The sequence below is a fragment of the Aythya marila genome (assembly GCF_965140915.1).
Source record: "Aythya marila genome assembly, contig: HAP1_HAP1_SCAFFOLD_154, whole genome shotgun sequence".
Lineage (NCBI taxonomy): Eukaryota > Metazoa > Chordata > Aves > Anseriformes > Anatidae > Aythya > Aythya marila.
Genome location: NW_028137218.1, coordinates 1,237,240 through 1,257,007, shown reverse-complemented (window position 1 = coordinate 1,257,007; position 19,768 = coordinate 1,237,240). Strand labels below are relative to the sequence as shown.

General features: G+C 55.2%; 2 protein-coding genes across 2 annotated transcripts; both read right to left on the bottom strand.

Annotated features, from left to right (window-relative positions):
- Window positions 1–2,196: 2,196 nt before the first annotated feature.
- On the bottom strand, window positions 2,197–7,762 carry LOC309891077 (scavenger receptor cysteine-rich type 1 protein M130-like; the record flags this gene model as incomplete). The annotated part of the gene is made up of 9 exons (XM_082785462.1): window positions 2,197–2,384; window positions 3,110–3,205; window positions 3,866–4,006; window positions 4,675–5,030; window positions 5,553–5,910; window positions 6,036–6,350; window positions 6,431–6,748; window positions 6,857–7,171; window positions 7,573–7,762. 9 exons carry the CDS (start codon window positions 7,760–7,762, stop codon window positions 2,197–2,199), a joined length of 2,277 nt encoding a protein of 758 aa, XP_082641588.1.
- A 9,157-nt stretch (window positions 7,763–16,919) lies between these two features.
- On the bottom strand, window positions 16,920–17,870 carry LOC309891076 (olfactory receptor 14A16-like; the record flags this gene model as incomplete). The annotated part of the gene is made up of 1 exon (XM_082785461.1): window positions 16,920–17,870. The coding sequence occupies one exon, from the start codon at window positions 17,868–17,870 to the stop codon at window positions 16,920–16,922; it is 951 nt and encodes a 316-aa protein (XP_082641587.1).
- Between the last annotated feature and the right edge of the window lie 1,898 nt (window positions 17,871–19,768).

Below are 19,768 nucleotides of genomic sequence, written 5' to 3'. Positions count from 1 at the left end.
ACCAGTAACCTTAACACCTACAGCTACTCTAAATCCCGCACCCTGGAAGGAACTCATTGCTCTAATCCCCATCCTCAAATCCTACCTTGAAGTCAAACCCCAGACATGTTACCTTTTAGCATTAGTCTTAACTCTCAATAAAGCCTAGCTTTTAATCATTAGCATTAGATTGCCAGCCTTAACACCAGCCCTCACCCAGTAAAACACCATAAAAACAAATAAACAAACAAAAAAATAACCAAAAATCTAGCCCTTACACTAAACTCTGACTGGCTCCCCAAAGCAGAACACGAAAACCTCCCTCTAAGACTCTGTCCTATCTCTAAACATGGAAAGCAAAAAGAACTCCTAAACCTCATTTACCAGTCTGGTCATACGATCATATAACAGACCCCCACCAAGATGTCACCCCTACAGGCCTTTCCCCTGATTCCTATCCATAGACACTCTACCATTCCCAACCCCAAGCTCTTCAACATCAAAACACTCTTTAATATAAAGAGCCACACCACCACCCTTCCCTCCTTGTCAATCCCTTCTGAAGAGCTTGTAGCCATCCATCACAGTACTCCAGTAGTGGGAGTGATCCCAGCATGCTTCCTTACAGCAACTAGGTCAGAGTTAGCCTGTTGTACAATCGCTTCCAGCTCCTCCTGTTTGTTGGCCGTGCTGCATTCATTGGTGTAGATGCACTTCAGATGAGACATCTGCCTCACCCTCAGCTTCAGCATTGTTCCCCCAGGCACTTCTCTGGTGATCCCTGTTTTATCCCCTTCCCCGTCATAGTTAATGCTCTCTCGATGAGTCCTGCTAGCTCCTGTGCTAGGATTCATTTCCCCCTTGAAACTCTTTCAATCTCTATGGTTCTACTTAGAGAAGCTCATATGGAGCTGAGTTTTGCATTTGAGACCTAAGCAGTATTGTTAACAGACCAGTGTTTCACTTACTGCTGAACCGTATCAATGGGTTCTCCATCTCTCATACTGTCCCCACAACATGTAGGTTGGGAGTATGCAGGACAATGCCATGGCACACAGCCAGGACAGCTGACCCAAACGGATTAAATAGATGCTCCAATAGGTGTTCCAGCCCACCATCCCACTACCAAAAACACCTCCCAGCCTGCAGCAGAGAAGCCTACTGGGAAAGAACTGGAAGGCTGTGGGGACCCACCAGCAGGAGCTGGGAAGGCAGTCTGGGTTCCAAGCCCTGCCCAAGGGTCCCACCTTTCTACTTATTCAACACCTGCAAGAGAGGTATCCCTGCCAGTGGGTGCTGGGCAGGTATCCTTGGGCTCCATGGGGGCCCAAGGCAGCAGAGGGTGGGCACTGCCAGTGAGTGCCTCACAGGGCTTCCCAGAGATCCACTTTGCCTGGAAACTGCCTGTGGCTGGCAGGACAGAAATGTCTCTGTCAGTAGGAATAGTGTCCAGGGACCAGGGGCTCTGTCAGCACCACAGCCAGACACTGACCCTATGACGAGACCCTCCCCGACTGCTGTGTTTCTCAGCTCTGCTCCCCTTGATCAGCCTCAGGAAGACACCCAGATACATGGTCAGGGAAACACTGGACGTGGAGCAAAGCCCCCAGAGGGTTTTAATATGAACAAATACCAACATGCAGCATAAAAACAGGGGAATACCAAGAGGGGAAATACCCATGTGCGTCTGCTGACTGCTGGAAAAGGGACACCATTCCCTGATGCTCATGGCTCTCCCAGTGGCACTGAGCTTTCCTCCCTCCCGGCTGCACCCAGCTGCTCGGCAGGGCTGGGCTCTGCTGGCCTGGGGCTCTGGAATTCTTGTGCAGGGGGCTGCGGTGTCACATCCTGGGTGTCCTCATGGGGACATGCCAGAGACACCTCTTCAACATCGTCATAGCCCGTGGTCCCCAGGAAAGGTGACAAGGTGTCTCCCTCAGCTCCAGGGTCCCCAGCACTTCTCCAGGAGTGCAGGCTTCCCCCTGTAAGCATCAAGGCAGGCTGTTGTGGTGGGGCCTGTGGGGTGCCCCTCGGGGCTGTTTATCACCTTCCTCGTCCTCACCAGCCTGATACATTCAGTCCATTCTCCAAGCCCCCACAAAATATCCCAGGACAGGTTCTCCATGGATGGTCAGGCTTTCAATATGGCATGGATTCTCCTAGGCCTGGGGTTGGCACCTAGGAAGTGGCAGTGCTGCATTGCCCTCTCACCTGTGACTACATCCCTGTGCCCAGCTCCTTCCTCTGGTGTCCTGGGCACTTCCCAGTCCCCCTGCCCAGGGACAGGATCCTCCCCAGGGTCAGAAACCTCCCCAGCATCATCATAGCCATCTGCTGGGTAACCTCCAGGCAGGACAGGGACATCTGAAAGGAGAGGGAAGGTGGTGGCAATGAGAAGAGATGTCCTGCAGAGCAGAGGATGGGAGGGTGTGTGGGGACACAGGGCTGACATGCTGCTGGTGTCAGGGTCACAGCAGAGCCTTCATGCTTCCAGCTCTGATGATAAGACTCGGTGGCACTGCTGTCCGTCTGGTCTGTCTGCAGGGAGGAGAAATGGAGCCCTTCCTCCCCTCACCACCTCTTATCCCTGGGTCTAGGGTCTTACCCCTCACCACTTACCTTCCCTCACCACCTCTTATCCCTGGGTCCAGGGTCTTACCCCTGGACCATCCTCCTCCTCATGTGCCTGGGGTAGGGCTGCATCTGGGTCAGGGACCCCTCTGAAAAGGAGCCTGCAGAGAGCTGCAGTGGGTGCTGTGGGATGAGCCCTGCTGCCCTGACTGGTGGTCAACACTGCTGGGGATGGGCACCCACAGAGCTGGGGGTGCATGGGGAGGAGACCAGTTCCTTGGAAAGAGACAATTCTCAGAGGGACTCCAACAGCTGCCCTGGGAAAGCCCTTCACTTAGTCCTTGATTCAGGGACAAACAAAGAGGGGCTATCCGCTCTGGGATGGGCAGAGCTGGTGGGGAAGAAGCTCCTTTTTGGGGCTCAGCACCTGGATGCTCTCCCAAAATCCCCACAGCCCAGCGATTTTGGGGACCATGGGCAGGAGCTGCAGGACACAGCCCTGGTCTGGGGCAGGGAGAAAGGGCCCCGCAGATGTGCCTCCACAGGGACCTGCACCCACCTGAGAGACTGAACCTCGGCTGCTTCTCCCACGCCAGGCTGTAAGCGATCTCCTCATACACGGCCTCAGCGAAGGGCTCCCCAGCTCTCCCGGAGCCTGGGGACAGAGGCAGGGCTGGTCTGGGCATGGGCAGAGAGGGACAGGACCCCACTGGGCTTCCCCAGCCCCATTATCGGGTCCAGCACAGGGCTGTCCCCACAGCACAGCCCCACTGTGTTGTGTTGGCACTGCAACCACATCCCCAGGGAGGGCAGCATCCCCATGGAGATGGTCTGGGGCAGCCTCACACCATCCCTTTGGAGACAGCCCTTGTGCCCCTTTGGTCCCTGGGTCACATCCCAGTGCAGACCCTACACCAGTTCCCTCATTTCCCCTTCCCATGGAGCTGCTCCATCTCTGCCCCACACATCAATAGCACAGCCCGTGCCCTGTTGCGCGGTGGCTGACACCACAGTGATGGACCCCGCTGCCCCATGCTCCTCCTGCCAGTGCTGCCCAGAGCACTGCCAGCAGTGCATCCTCCCTGTCTCACCCAGCCCAGCTCTCACATTTCTCTTCTCACCCCAGAACTGATGCCTCAGGTTCTGGGCTCTCTCCACCCCTTGATGTTGGTGCCCCATGGTCTGTCAGTCAGTGGGGCAGCACATGGGGCAGGAGGCAGCACAAAGCTCTGCCTGTACCCATCTCCAACACCCTCAGCACGCCCAGCCCTGCCAGGAGGCATCTCCCCCCCAGGACCACTGGGGAAGGACCCACCTCTGCGCCGAGCCCTGACGCTTCGCACCTGCCCAGCCAGGAGGGCCAGGAGCAGGCAGAGGAGGACCCCCAGGATGATGCAGAGGATGACAGGCACCGAGAGTGTCTCGCTGATGGTGGTCGGACGACCCCGTGGGGGATCTGCATGAACAGGAACATGTCAGGGGCAGCATCAGACAAGGGAGAGGTTGGGGGCAGGACATGCCACTGCTGACCACACAAGGCAACATGGTCTTGGGGGGACAGGGCTGGGTGATGGGGCAGCTCCCACCCCACTGGGTCCATCACAGACTTCTCCCAGCTCCTTCGACCTCCTGGGAGTCTCACAGCCCAGCAAGGAGCCCCTTCCCTTGGCTGTGGGTCACAGCGTGGACATGGACAGCCCCAGCCCCAGGGGAAGGACAGCTTACCTGCTTGTGGGGGGGATGTTGTTGTCCTGGGTGCAGCTGCAGGAGAGGAGAAGGAGAGCTGGGCTGAGAGGCTGGGGCTGTGGCACCAGGCAGCCTCTCTGGCAAATGACCCCAGCATGTGCCCCCTGAATTGTCCCTCCTTTGGGGCTGGGCAGGGTGGCAAGGACAGGGCCCAGCACCTCTGCTCTGGGCTGCTCACAGGACAGTGCAGGCAGCCCAGGGGATGTGCTGGCACATCCAGCCCCACTGAGGCTGCTCCCCACCCACCACCAGCCCCCCACCCTGCAGAAACACCCTTGCTCAGGCCAGCAGCGGGGCCATGCCAGGATCCAGAAGAGCAGATGCCCAAGCCAGCTCCTTGCCAAGCCCCCAGCCATGTCTCCCAGCCCCACTGCTCACCTGAGCAATGCACAGCCGCATCTGCCTTATGCTGGCAGGCACTGCTGTTCCCTGGCTGGGCCCAGCAGTCCTGCAGAGACAGCTCCGTCCCCCTGCACTCCATCAGCCACATGGGGCCCGTCCCCTCTCCAGCAGCAGCCTGGCCCAGGGCATAGACCGCGGGGCCACAGCCCAGCTGCCTGCACGCCACCTCGGCATCCCGCATGTCCCAGGCATTGTCACACAGCGTCCCCCAGGTGCCGCGGTGCCAGATCTCCACTCTGCCCGAGCAGCCGTCCTTGCCTCCCACAGCACGGATCTTCTCCCTGTCTGGGGAGGCAGCGATGTTCCATGGCACCAGGACAGCTGGGAGAGCCCTGCCAGGTGAGGAGGGCACGTGCAGGGGCAGCTCCCTACCTGTGCAGCTGGTGGAGTTGGGGCATGCAGCCACCTGCGGCCTTTCTGTCCATGTCCCAAAGGAAAGAGAAGTTGGGCTGAAAAGGGCTGCTCTGGGGGTCATGCAGAAGAAAGCAGGGCTGACCTCTGCTTGCACATCCCCATGCTGGGTCAGGGCAGCAGCAGAACCCTGTTCACTCAGGGGACACACACGGCACTGCAGGGGGGAACCAAGTGCTCGGCCCTACAGGGTCCCTGGTTCACAGAGCAGCAGGAGGCTGTCCCAGGAGGGGGGACTCCTGAAAGCCCTGCATGGTCTCCTCTGAGACCTTGCCTGGAGTTGCCTCTGCATCCCCCAGGCAGCTGCTGGCAGCCCGGCTGTTTGCTGCTGGTGGACATGGGTGGCTCTGAGAGCTGAAGTCACCTTTGTGCCACCAGCAGCAACAGGGTCTAATGCAGGAAGTCAAAGCCCCTCTGGGTTCCTTCTCTGCATTTCACCATACCCAGTGGGGAACAGGACCTGGTGCCTTGATGGCTCAGATTTACCATTGCAGGTGATGTGGGTCTCTTCTCGGAGGTCATCACACGACTGCGGATTCCAGGGACGAGAGGGACACTGCCAGAAGGAGCTGTTTCTCTTCCCACACTCCACGTGATCCAGCCATGCAGTGCCAGACAGCTTGGCAGAGTTTCTGATTATTTCCCAATCCCCCTCATTCCCACAGCCCAGCTCCTTGCACACAAGTGACACCGTCTCGGTGGTCATGGAGTTGGAGCAAACGCTGCCCCACGTCCCGTTGTAGAAAACCTGCAGGCGCCCGGAGCAGCCGTCGCTGTTCTCCAGCCTCAAGGCCATGAACTCTGGAAGGAGGAAAGGCCCCAGGGATGTCCTTGGATGTCAGCCACTGATAGCCTTAGCCCTACCTGGCTCTACCCTCGCCCCAGCCTCACTGGCCCCAGCTCTCAGCCCCACTCCCAGCACAGACCTGAACAGATGACTCCCACGTCCTCCTTGTGCCTGCAGTTGTGCTGCCCCCAGGCCTCGGCAGGGCAGTCCCAGAGAGCAGCTTCGGCCCCGGAGCAGTTGACGCCATCCAGCCAGATCTGCCCGGAGCCCTCCCCAAACCGAGCAGAGCCGGCTGCCTCCAGGGCCCCTCCGCAGCCCAGCTGGCGGCAAACGACGGCGGCGTCGGCCAGGTCCCAGGCGTCGTCGCAGACGGTGCCCCAGCGCCCCTGGTAGTAGATCTCCACTCTCCCGGCACAGCGCCCGGCCCCGTCCACCAGCCGCACCCGCTGGCTCCCTGCAGCAGGGAGAACCCCGGCCGTCAGGGGCTGGCTGCCTTCCCAGCCCCACACCTGGGGGACGTGCAGCACCACTCACCCCGGCACACGACCCCCACGTCCTCCATGATCCCTTCTGCCGGTGTGCTCTCAGGCAGGGAGGTGTTGCAGAGGCTCAGGTTAGCCTCGTGCCCTGCACACCGCACCCTACGCAGCCCCACAGGTCCTGGTCCTCGCTCGGCCCTCACGGGGGTGTAGGCTGCCTCTGCCTCTCCGCACTGCAGCTGCCGGCACACCACGCTGGCCTCCTGCATGTCCCACTGCTCATCCAGGACTCTGCCCCACGTCCCGTGCTGGAAGACCTCCACGCGCCCATCGCACCGGCTCCCTCCGCCCACCAGCCGCAGAGACTTGGGGCCTGGCGAGAGGAGAAATTCAGCCTGGCACTGCCGTGGGGTCCCCAGCTGTGGGTGGCCGTGTCACACACCAGGGGCAAATGGACTTTGCAGCACTGCCCAGCACTCACCTGAGCAAATGACAGCAGCAGCGTTCTCCTGGGAGCACGGCGAGGCCCCCAGGGCAGTCACCAGGCACTGCCCCAGGTGGGCTTCAGTCCCGTCACAGTGGAACGAGTCTCTCCAGACGGGGCCGGTTCCTCTCCCAAAATGCCCTCCTCCAGGAATGGACTCAGCAAAGCCACAGCCGAGGTGCCGACAGAGAACGTGGGCGTCCGAGAGGTCCAAGCAGGAGGCACAGAGGGTCCCCCACGTCCCCAGCACCTCCACCTCCACCCTGCCCTCACACGCTTTGCTGCCGTTCACCAGCCTGAACCCTGTGTACTCTGGGGACAAAGGAGGGTGAGAGAGGCCACATTTGTGCTCTTGCTCCCACAGGAGCTGCAGGAGTGGCCAAAGAGACAATGTGCCTTTCTCCTCCTGCAGCACTCTAATTTTAGGGCTGCAGACCACCACCTCTCCTCACATCTCCCCCACCCAGCACAGCCTAGTGCCCACACTGCTCTCCAGCTCCAACCACAGCCCCCATGGCCATCATCCCACTCAAAGTCCTTACGTGTGCAGGTGACATGAATGCCATTGCTGTGGGTGCAGGCCTTGTCCTTGGGGGCCCCCCAGGGGCAGAAGAGGATGGTGGATTCATTCCCCACACACTGCAGCTCTCTGTCCCAGACAGGACCGGCCCCTTCTCCCAGCTGAGCTGCCCCATGGACAGACAGGGCTGTGCCACACTGCAGCTCCCTGCACACCACCTCGGCAGCTTTGGCACCAAAGTGGGAGTGACAGACAGCTTTCCACTGGTCCCTGTCGTGGACCTCCAGACTTCCTGAGCAGGGGCTGTCCCCTCCGACCAGCCGCACAAATCCTGGAGCAACCAAGGAGACCTGTGAGTTCCCAGAGCCCTCTGGCACTTCCATGCCTATCTCCCACCTCATCCCTGAGGTGGCCACATGCAGAGCCCCACGGCCAGCCCAGCAGCTCTCAGTGGGTGCTGATGGCACAAACAGGTCAGGACTACCCTTCTGATCCTCAGAATCCAGCCCAGCACCCATGGGCTGCCCTCTCTCCCAGCCCCCAGCCACAGGCACTGCTCAAACTGCTGCTGCCCGGAGCCCCTGGGCTGCCTGGCCCCAGACCCAGCACAGCAACACCCACAGCACGTGGGCCCAGGGAAACAGGCTCAGGAACTCGGGGCTACTTCAGCCTGCTGTTCCCCACAAGGCTCAAACCAGTTACAAGAAATTCTTGGATCTGCCAAAAAGCCCCGCTGTTCCCAGGGAATGGTGGGGCTCTTGGGGAGCTCTTGTTAGATGGGGCATTTCAGGGGATCCTCCGCAAAGGGGGGTTCTCTGGCAAGGACAGTGTGGTGCTGGGCATGCACGTCCCCAGCCACCTACCATGCATGGGTCAGGAAAGCAGGCAGAGAGCAGCCCTGGGCTGACACGAGCTCCCCTTGTGAGGGCAGGCAGAGAGGAGAGACAGGACGTTCTTGCATAGCCCCTGGGGCATGGGTTAGGTAGGAGAGGCTGAGCAGTGGGTCAGCATGGCCTGGAGTGGCCATGTCCCTGGGGGCTGGCTCTCATGGGGTGACCCCGGGACAGGAACCAGGTGCCATTTGCCACCCTGCTCCTCTGCACAAGCCCAGTGCTCCTGCCCTCTGAGCAGCCCCTCTGCTTTGGCTGAGGTTCTCGTGTCTGCTCGGGGTACAACCCAAAAGTCCTGGGCCATTGCACGCCCTTCCCTGAGGCTGCTGGTGGCTGGGGGAGTTGCTCTAGATTCCCCTGGCATAGGGACCAGCCTGCCAGACAGGGCCTGGGCAAATGGAAGAGAAAGATGGGAACCAGGCAGCACAGTGGGGAAGGGTGAGGGCTTTCCTCTCCCAGCCCCGGGCATCTCCCCAGGGTTGACTGCTCCAGCTCAAGGACAGGTCTGGGTTTGGGTATCTGGGCTGGGCTCCACTGGGCTTTTCCTTGGGATGTGGGACAACAGCAGTGACAGACCAAGCTTATCAGTGCCCTGGCCTGTGAGGTGTTACCCTTTTCCCCTGTCCCATCCCCAAAATGTGGGGAATGGGCTGAGCGATTACCTGAACATATCACTCCAGCATCCGAATTGTGAGAACAGTAGGATTCACCGCGTCCACTGTGACGGCAGAGAGACAGGGCAGACTCGGTGCCATGACAATTAACAGCAAACATCCAAATGGGCCCAGATCCTGCCCCAAAGTGTCCATACTGAGGAGCTCCAAGAGCAACCCCACAGCCCAGGTGTTTGCAAACCACTGCAGCATCATTCTCGTCCCACGAATAACCACACACGGTCCCCCACTGGCCCTGTTGTTTCACTTCCACTCTTCCAGCACAGCGACTGCCGCCATTCACCAGCCTCACCTCCGCAGCCCCTTCAAACATCAACAGGGGAACAGTCAGGAGAGCTTTGAGCCCCACAGTGAGGGTCTCAGATTGTCCCTGGATCAGGCACAGTCACAGACCCCAGGGTGGAAGCCCTGCTCCTGGAGCAGTGGGATGTCCCCATGCGCTGCGCTGGGCTGGGAGTGCCCAGCTCCAGTCCTCCTCAGCCATCTGCTGCCCCACAGCCCTCAGCACCTTCTCCCACCCCAGTGGCTCCCTGCCCCTCCCCATGCCAACTTGCATACCTCCCCCAGCCCTGCACAAGACTCCTGTTCCTCCCCAGTCCAGCACCCCTTGAACAGCCCCATGTTCCTTGACCAATACTTTCCCCTGGCCCACCTGCCCCAGGCTTCTCCAAAATGCACCAAAACACCTAGGGCTCCCTGTCTGTACAGGGGGCACCGAGTCAATCTCAAGGTACCCCCCAGCCTGAGTCCTCTCCTCATTCCTGCTGTCAGCCTAGCCTCTAAACTTGGCCAGGCCTCCCAGGAAGGACACCTCTCTGCCACCTTTGGTGCAGAAGTCCCAGTCACCTTTTGTCTGGGTGTACAACCTCCCCTCCTAGGATCAGGGTTTATCCATAACGCAGGGGCAGGGAGCAGCACGCAACATCTCCTGGACACCCCAGGCATTGGCTGTCAGCACCTGGGCCTCCTCCAGCTCCAGAGGTTTGGTGCTAAGGAACAAGGGGTCCCAAAAGGGTATCTGAGGACAAGGTGTCTAGAAATACAACTGGACATGGGCTGCCAAAAACATGGGAGCTCTGGAAATGGATTACACTCTCCCATCCAGACAGGAACAGGCTGAGGGACTCAGAACATTCTACCCCTCATTTCAGTGGTACCTGCAAAGCAACCCCACTCCCAGAGGGATCCCAATGAACCCACTGCTGCCCACTGGCCCCAGGCTGTGGAACAGAGAAGCTGGCACTTACCTCTGCAAGGCTGCACCCAGAGGAACAACCACAGCACCCAAGGGGACAGGAGTCCCTCTGTCCCCATCCTGAGGCTCCTGTCCTGACAGCACAGCCCTGCTGCTGGAGCTCCTGGGGACCCACAGGGCAATGGCGATGATGGGAGGGCAATATATCTGTGCAGATGCTGTCCCAGCTGCAGGAGGAGCCAATCGAAACAGCAGGCACCTTTTTAGACGTTATCGGCACTTATCTCCCCTCCGACGCAGCCCAGCTCTCCAATGAACTTCTCCAGCGCTCTTCATGACCATATATGAGGGACGGCTCCGCTGCGGGTCTCACGTCACTGCGGTGGGAGATCATCGTGGGGTAGGGCTGGGTGTGGGGGCAGATGGCTCTGACACCCCTTGCAGCCTGCTGTGGGAGCACAGAGCATCTCCTAAGCTGTAGCATCCAAGAGCCCAAGGTGCGATTGTCCGGCCATCCTTGCGCCATGGGATCCAGGGGACTGGTCCTGCAGTGGGGCTGTGTCAGGCTGGGAAGGGACCAGCCCCTGCCCCTGATACAGCCCCCTCTGTGCTGGCAGCAGCAGCTGGGAAAGGCCCTTGGGCAGGGCCAGAGCTCCATTATGGGGGTGCTGGCTGTCCCGTCTCTCCCCAGGGAGCCTCCTGTGGGGTCCCGGCAGCAGCCAGAGCTGGTCCAGGGTCTGCCCTGGCAGCAGAGCTGCAGCCCAGAGCCTCAGGCGTCTCCCTGGCTCTCAGCGTGTCACCCAGGGGCCGTTATTCCCCGCGGCGGGTCGGGAGCTGGAGCCTGCCTGCCACTGCAGGTGCACAAACCGCAGCCCACGTGACATGGCGCCCGGGCAGGAAGACGGTGGTTTCCTCCTGGCCCCGTGCCCAGGCATGGCCCTGCGGTGCCTCCCAGCCTCCTCACAGCTCCAAGCCTGGCAGGGTTCAGGAAGTGTTTGGATAACGCTCTCAGACATATAGTTTATTTTATATATATATATATATATATATATATATATATATATATATATATATATATATAAATACACACACATATATATACATTTTATATTTTTAATAGAACACACATTTTAATGAATATATACAATATATATATTACTTATACATTATTATATTTTTATATATTTTATTAGATTAAATATTATTCTTATATATTTTATGTATTATTATATAGTTCATATTATATAATATATAATTACCGATATTATATTATAGATTATATTATATTTTTATTTGATATATATTTATATTACATACAGTATTCCAGTATATTATACATATTATACAGTATTATGTTATATTATACAGTATAATATATTATATTAATTATATTATTTATTTTATTTTATTTTATTTTATTTTACTTTTTTATTTTATTTTTCATTACATTAATTTTACATGTATTATACATATGTAAAAGGTTTATTCTTTTATAAATATATACATTATATATTTTAATATTTAATATGTATTTACAGTTTGTATAGTTTTTTAGATACATATATAATTTATTTTATTGTCTGGTGGCTGGAGTTGGACTCACTGATCCTTGATTCTTTCCAACTCGGGCTATTTCATGATTCTGCCCAACTCAGCTCCAGGTGATGCCATAGCATCGTCACCTGCCATGGGCCTGCTCCTGGCCTGTAGTCAGGCAGCAATGACCTCACAAACACCTACAAAAGTTCTTGGCCTGTTCCAGGCCTGCCACCTCCTCAGGCACCAGTGACCTCACAGGTACCTGTACAATCCGTGGGCCTTGCCCTGACCTATCAGCTAATTGATCACCAGTGACCTCCCCACAGACCCACACAAGCCATGTGCTTATTCCTGGCCTCCTGGCTTCTCAGGCACCAGGGTCCTCCCAGCATCTAGCACAGGCCACCCTTGCTCTCAGCCACTTAGTTACACAGGCACCACTGGCATCCAAATGACATCCACAGGCCAGGGGACTGCTCCTGGCCTATCAACTCCTCAGCTGACCATGACCTCATAGGCACATGCTGCCTAATGGAAGGTGTCCCTGCCTGTAGCAGAGGGATGTGGACTAGACGGTCACTAGAATTCCTACAACCCAAACCATTCTATGACTCTGTGATTCTCTGATATCCGTGCAGCTGATGCATACTCGCCATGGAAGTAGTCAGGCTCCAGTGACCTCCCAAGAACTTATCTGGCCATGCACCTGCTCCTGCCCTATTGGCTACTCAGCCAGGAGTGGCATCACAGGTACATTTCCCAGGCATGGGTCTCCTTCCTGCCTGTCATCTTCTCAGGCTCCGGTGACCTCACAAGCTCTTACGAGAGCTGTGGGCCTGCTGCTGGTCTGTCAGCTCCACAGGCACCACTGACCTGAGCACCACATAGACACCTGTTTGGTTTCTGTTCCCAATGAAGTAGTGTGATGCACCAGTAGACAGGTGCCTGGGGTTTCTGTCGGATTTCAGGAATAATCAAGCATGGGGTGCCATCGCTGACATGACATCATAAGCTCCCAAAGACCCGCACAAGCCATGTGCTTATTCCTGGCCTACTGGCTTCTCAGGCACCAGGGTCCTCACAGCACTTAGCACAGGCCACCCTTGCTCTCAGCCTGTCAGCGACTCAGGCACCACTGTTATCACAGGAATATTCACCTGCCATGGGCCTGCTCGTGGCCTATCAGATCTTCAGCTGACAGTGACCTCATAAGCACAGATGATCTATTGGAAGATGTCAGAGTCCCTGTCCATGATGGGTGGTGGCTGCTCATGTCCAGCTGGCTGTTGACCAACATCCCCAGGTGCTTTTCTTCTGGACAGCTTTCCAGTCACTCTTCCCCAAGCCTATGTTACTGCATGGGGTTGTTATGATCCAAGTGCAGAAGCATTGTTGAATGTCATGTGATTGGACTCAGTCCATCAATCTAGCCTTTCCACATCCCTCTGCAAAGCTTTCCTACCCTCAAGCAGATCAACTGTCCCACCTAACTTCTTGTCATCTGCAGATATACTGAGGGTGTACTTGATCCTCTCATTCGGATCATAGATCTAAATATTAAATAAAACTGGACCCAATCCCAAGCCCTGGGGAATGTCACTGATGACTAAACTGGACATCTGGTCAACTGACACCAACTGGACTGAACTCCCTTCACTCCTTCACTCTTTGAGCATGGCCATTTAGAAAGTTCTTCAACCAGCAAACTGTACACTTGTCCAAGCCATGAGCGGCCAGATGGGTTGTCATTCTGCAGGGCTACTTCTGGTGAGGCTGAGTGCATACTAAGATTTATGCTTTTTCTAAAGTCCTGTTCTCAGTCCTTTCAAACCAACTAAGCATGAAGCTGGTGCTTGTGATGAGCTGGTGCTCAGGTCGTGTTGCAGTTACTTGCTATATCATGTATCATTGTCGTTGAGTTTGTACAGCACTGGCATTCTCGCACTCCCTTTTATCTCTGTTTGCTTGAGTCTGCAGTGTCAATGGTAGTTCAGGAAGACTGGGAGGGGAGTGGCTTCAGGGGAAGCACGAGGTTGCTTCTGTCACAGTGGGACTTCGGTCTGCCTGCACAGTTCAGTGGCTCAAGCTCTGACACAGCCAGGAGTTCCACACTTCAAGGGAATTGCAAAGGTAGTTCCTTCCTGAAGGGCGATGCCATCCTGAGTCCTGTCCTTGCCTGTGCATCTATCAAAGGGTCAATACAAGTTTGTCCTCAGAAGAAAGGCCCCATAACAAGGGGCTGCCTAGAGCTGGGCTCCTCTCCACAGTTCTGACCTGGAGTCTTCTCCTGCAGGGCCTCTCCCTGGACTGCATCCTCCTTCAGGCCACATACAACTGCTCCCACATGGGGTCTTCCATCAGTTGCCATGTGGAGATCTGCTCCAACACGGTGCACCATGGGCTGCAGGGGAACTTCTGCTCTACCACCTGGAGCACTTCCACAGCCTATTTCTTCACTGACCTTGGTGTCTGCAGAGTTGTTCTCTCAGCTTCATGAGGCCAAACTGCTTCAGTTAGGTGACTAGACCGCAGGAATGCAGCATTTGGGGATTAGGTGTTCAGGTTAGGGTTTAGGGATTAGATCTTGCCTTCCAGGGTTAGTAGTTGGGCAGAGTATTAGAGGGAGGTCTGTGTTTACTGCGTTGGCTTCTAGTCTGTTTCTAGTGTAGAGACTATGTTATGTTATGTTGGCATTTTCTTCAGGGCTCTGTTGAGGAATCATGTTAAGGCTGGAATTCAATGCTAGGGATGAAAGGCTGAGGAATAGGGTGAGAATTGAGCTAAGAGTGTATGGTAAGGCCTTATGGATTTGGGACTTGGCAAACCCACGCCAAGTGAGATTTGGGGTTAGGAGTAAGAGTAGTGAATTCCTTGCAGAGAGAGGGATAGCATTTAGATGTAGGGGTAAGTAGGGCTGATGGTTACTGCTTCAAAATATTGCCAGGGCTTGACATGGATGTTTTCCTAGTAAGTGTTGCAGCAGCACAGCCTTGCCTGAACCCCTCTCACCTCTTCCAGATCTTTCCTTTCTGTTAGCCAAGTCCCTCTTCTCTCCCCCAAATCTCCCACCTTTATTCTCTCAGCTTTCCCCTGGTCTCCCCAAATGTGTCACCCTGTTGGGGGCAGCTTTCCGAAGGCCTTTATGACCTCAGAGGCTCTGCCTCCCTGCTGTTGTCCAGCCAGCTGCTGGGACAGACGTTACCTCACAGCCAGGATCCACAGGGCTACAAGGAGGTGTTGTGCTCAGCAGGCCTCTTCCCAGCCCATCCAGGAATACCCGGTGTAGGGGATGCCCTGCACAATTCCTCAGGTACCCTGTGGGCCAAGCAGCTCATGCTTCAGAAGGCCTCCCACATTTTTGGACTCACATTTCCCTGGGAGTTCTTCAGCTCCTTTAGGGCATCCTGAAGGAAATGACCACCTCAATATGCAAAAACTTATCAAGCACTGAGTGCACATGTTAGGGAAGTGTTCAAAACTCTCTGTGGTAGGTGAGAAAGTCTTTATGTCTAGATTTGTTTCATTCAAGTGCATTCCCAGGGCACATTGCCTGCAAAGGAAGATGACCTTGAGTCACTGTCTGTCCCACAGTATACTCCTAGGGAATATCTTATGGAACTTCTGCTCACTGGTAGTCATCTCTCCACGCCCACATCTTGTGCACTCTCATATGGAGAATAAAGACATGGACTCCTGATACATTAATTCGATATCCCTCAGAGGAGGAAATATAAACCACTTGTGTAAGCTGTGGCAAGAGCCCAGTCTGGGAATGGTGGTTGCAAGGAGCTGTTCTGGGATCATTGCCCTGAGGCAGCATTTCCCAGAGTGTGCAGAGAACAATGGTCCATCCCAGCCCCTGCTCTGCTGGTCCTCCCTGTCTCACCCAGGAGGCCAGCTCAGCCCAGACCCTCCCAAGCTCTCCACACCTTCATCTCCTATCCTCTCCCCAACCCAGCCCAGAAGAGCATCCCAGGCTGGGCAGACCCCAAAGCATCAAATGGAAAAGTGGAGGGCAGTTGCAGTGTCCCTGCTGCTGCCATCTGCAGGACATTCCCCTCCCACAGGCATCCTGCAGCCCCCCAGGCCAGCCCCACTCCCCAGCACAGCACAGCACCACACTGCTGGCCCTGGGGTTCCTCAAGCAGCACCATTGCACACCCACAGTGCCCTGCTCTGCTCCCAGGACACCCCATGTCCCACACAGCCTTGCCCCAGCCCAGTACATCTGAACTGGCCTGAGCAGTCATTCCTGCAGCCCCTTCCCATGCTGCCCACAGCCCCCAGCTGGTGGTGCTGCTCTGCAGAGCAAGGGGGCTGTGGTGCGTGGGGCCATGGGGGCACTCTGCAGGGCCGTGCTGGTCAAGCTGGGAAGACAGAACCAGCTGGTGTGGGGCACTGGCACTGAGTGCCTCCCACACATGTGGTTCCTTGGCCATAGATAGCCGGCACAGATAGCCGGCCTTCTTGAGAGTCAGAGACTCATGGAATAGCCCGAGCTGGAAGGGACCCACAAGGATCATCGAGTCAAACACATCTCCAATGTCAGGATATGTTTTGGGGTGATTCACTGTATTCAATCTATGAAATTTCACCAGAGGTATAACAACCAATTCAACAGAGAGCTTTCCTTATGCCTGCTGTGTTCCCTGGAGTTGCAGAGCTCTGCTTTTCCTTTTCCCACCCAGATTTAGCACCTCAGGGTGGCTCCACCTGGGACGTGCCCGTGCTTTATGGGTTCCATGTGCTACTGAATCCTGGGCACACACTGTCCCTGCCAAGTGCTTGGGGTCTCCAGGAAGCTCCCGCTTTCCTCCAGAAAGATGCCTGCCTGCCATCATTCCTCTCGCCTATTGTGTACAGAGGCAGGTGAATTCACTGTCTCTGTGGTGCTATCCAAGAATAGGGAACAATCACAGGTACACCCTGGCAGTGCTGCTGTGGCAGGATTCTTCTCCCCTCCACCTCTGCCATGTGTCTCTGAAGCTCCACCACAGGTCTACAAGGAAGGGTATCAGGCAAGTAAGTCAATGTATGATCCTTTCTTTTATTAAAATACACAGAAAGCCTGACCCACCATTTATACAAAGACTTGGAGTCACATGAGACAGGTACATACAGTGTACGAAGGTATGACCAACGATGTTTCTTTGTGGGGAACACTATGAGAAGTAAAGCAAAGTAAAAAAGAAAAAAAAATAGAAACAAATAGAAAGATTTCTGGGTCTGTATACAGTTAACATTAAGAACACAGACAGTTTATTCCTTCTGAAAAACCTCCATTCATCACTTTCCACATGGCTTCCTTCAGGTCCTGATTCCTCATGCTGTAGATGAGGGGGTTCACTGCTGGAGGCACCACCGAGTACAGAACTGCCAGCAAAAGATTAAGGGAGGAGAAGGACATAGAGGGGGGTTTCAGGTAGGCAAAAAAGGCAGTGCTGATGAACAGGGAGACCACAGCCAGGTGAGGGAGGCATGTGGAAAAAGCTTTGTGCCGGCCCTGCTCTGAGGGGATCCTCAGCACAACCCTGAAGATCTGCATGTAAGAAAGCACAAGGAAAACAAAACACCCAAAGGCTAAACACACACTAGGCAAAATAAGCCCAACTTCTCTGAGGTAGGCATCTGAGCAGGAGAGCTTGAGGATCTGGGGAATTTCACAGAAGAACTGGTCCACAGCATTGCCTTGGCAGAGGGGGAGGGAAAAGGTATTGGCAGTGTGCAGCACAGCATAGAGAAAGCCACTGCCCCAGGCAGCTGCTGCCATGTTGACACAAGTTTTGCTGGCCATTATGGTCCCGTAGTGCAGGGGTTTGCAGATGGCAATGTAGCGGTCATAGGCCATGATGATGAGAAGAGAAAACTCTGCTGAGATGAAAAAGAAAAAGAATAAAACTTGTATAGCACATTCCGAGTAGGAGATGGTCCTGGTGTCCCACAGGGAATTGGCCATGGCTTTGGGAACAGTGGTGGAGATGGATCCCAGGTCTAGGAGGGTGAGGTTGAGGAGGAAGAAGTACATGGGGGTGTGGAGGCGGTGGTCGCAGGCTATGGCTGTGAGGATGAGGCCGTTGCCCAGGAGGGCAGCCAGGTAGATGCCCAGGAAGAGCGCGAAGTGCAGGAGCTGCAGCTCACGTGTGTCTGCGAATGGCAGGAGGAGGAACTCAGTGGGGAAGCTGCTGTTGGACATTTGCTTCCTCAGAACATGGTTGGCTGTCCACGAAGGAAAAGACTGTGTCAACTTAGAAAAACTTCTCTGCACAAAACCTCATTTGTGTTTCACAGAAACCCTCTCCACAAGACGTACTGTCTATTCCCTATGAGCTCTGTTTCTTTCTGTCTAAGGGTGCCTAAGGGATCAGGTGGATCATCTGTGTGATCAGCATGATTCAGTACTGTGCTACGGTATGTGGTAAAGTGCATTGCACATGGATCTCAGATGCCCACAGTCCAGAGGCATGCTCTTTGAGCTTCTGCCCCTTCTAATAACCTGACAACTCTTATCATCATTATCATCCCCATGATTCACCCTCATGGCAGGCATGAAAGCAGAGAGTCCAGAGAGTGCCTTCCCTTCAGGTAGCTCCTGCCTTGGACTTCCCTGACAAGAATCTCCCCACAAAATTCCCTGGGGGTGCTGTGGAGCTCTGAGGAGCCTTCCCCAGGCAAGAGCCTTTGGGCACCAGCAGGACCCTGCCCTACCCTGTCCTGTTAGGGGGCTCCTTCCACCCACAGCTTCTCCCCATAACACCCTGGGCAGCTCCCTGAGCAGGCTGAGTGCTGAGCCTGGCAGGTAGCAGAGGCTCTGCCCCGGCACACAGCCCCTGGGGCATGGCAGAAACCCTGCTCTGTACCACAGCCCTGGCCACCCCTGCCTGCACCCTGGCTGCACAGCCTGCAGCTGGCCCTTAAAGAAGGAACCCTCATGTCCTGTCCCTCTGACAGTTTGGGCAGGCAATCCCTGCTCTAGAGCTTGTCATACTCCTCTGCAGTAGAGAAACTCTGAGAGTGCTCCTGAAAAATTCCATAGGCTGCAGGATTTGCCAGCAAATCTGGACATGGAATCAGGAACAAGAGCTGCATGGCCCTGTAGCCACAGACTTACCCTGTTCAGGGCTGTGAAGATTTCTCCTGCAGTGAGCTCTCAGCATCCCCCCTCCACACTGCCTTTAACATCTCCCTCCCTTCTCTCAGCTGCTCTTGTCCCCTGCAGGCAGTGCCCCCAGCCCTGCTGCTGCGCTGTGCAGAGGAGCTGCTCCTGGGCAGAGCTGTCTCTCTGCAGCACTGCCCGCTTGCCAGGAGCTCCCCTTGGGCCCATGAGCCCGGCCCAGCTCATCAGCATAGGGAGTGCTTGATAAGTCCCTGGGCCTCCAGGGGAATCAACTTTGAAAAACACTAAAGTAATCATTTATGTTCCTTCCCTCCATTGTAGTGGGAGCACTGTCCTTTTTCATTTCAGAATAGGTATGACGTCCAAGGATCACCTTTCCATGTCCTGGTTTTGGGCAGAACACCCACTCAAGGATCTCCCTCCCCCTGCTGAGGGAAGGGTTTCAGCTGAGTCAAACCAGGCATCTCATACTTTGTATGCAGTTCAGAGGCTAGAAGGGGGCTTATCTTCCTCTCCCATGCCTCACAGAATCCCACTGTAGTTGGGATTCCTCTTGCCTTGGTTCAGGTGGGCACAAACCAGGCAGTATGTAAGCTGCTTGTCTCAGCTTTCAGCACTTTGAATGGAGACAGAGGCCAAAAGGGAGCTGTTCAGAGGCAGACACCAGGTGATATTGGAGATGGCAGAGTGACATCTGAGTGACATTTGAAGTGCCTAATTCCTCTGGGTCATAAACAGAGATTTTATTATTGCATGTACAATATAATATAACTGTAGCCATTGCTCAAAAGCAAAGAAAAAAAGAAATAAAAGGCACTCTGTGACCTGGTTGCCATCACTGGAATGCGGTGGGACCACTTCCATGACTGGAGTGCTGCAATGAATGGTTATGGGCTCTTCAGAAGAGACAGACAGAACAGAAGGGGTGGTGGTGTGGGTCTCTATATTAAGGAGTGTTTTGATGTTGCAGAACTTCA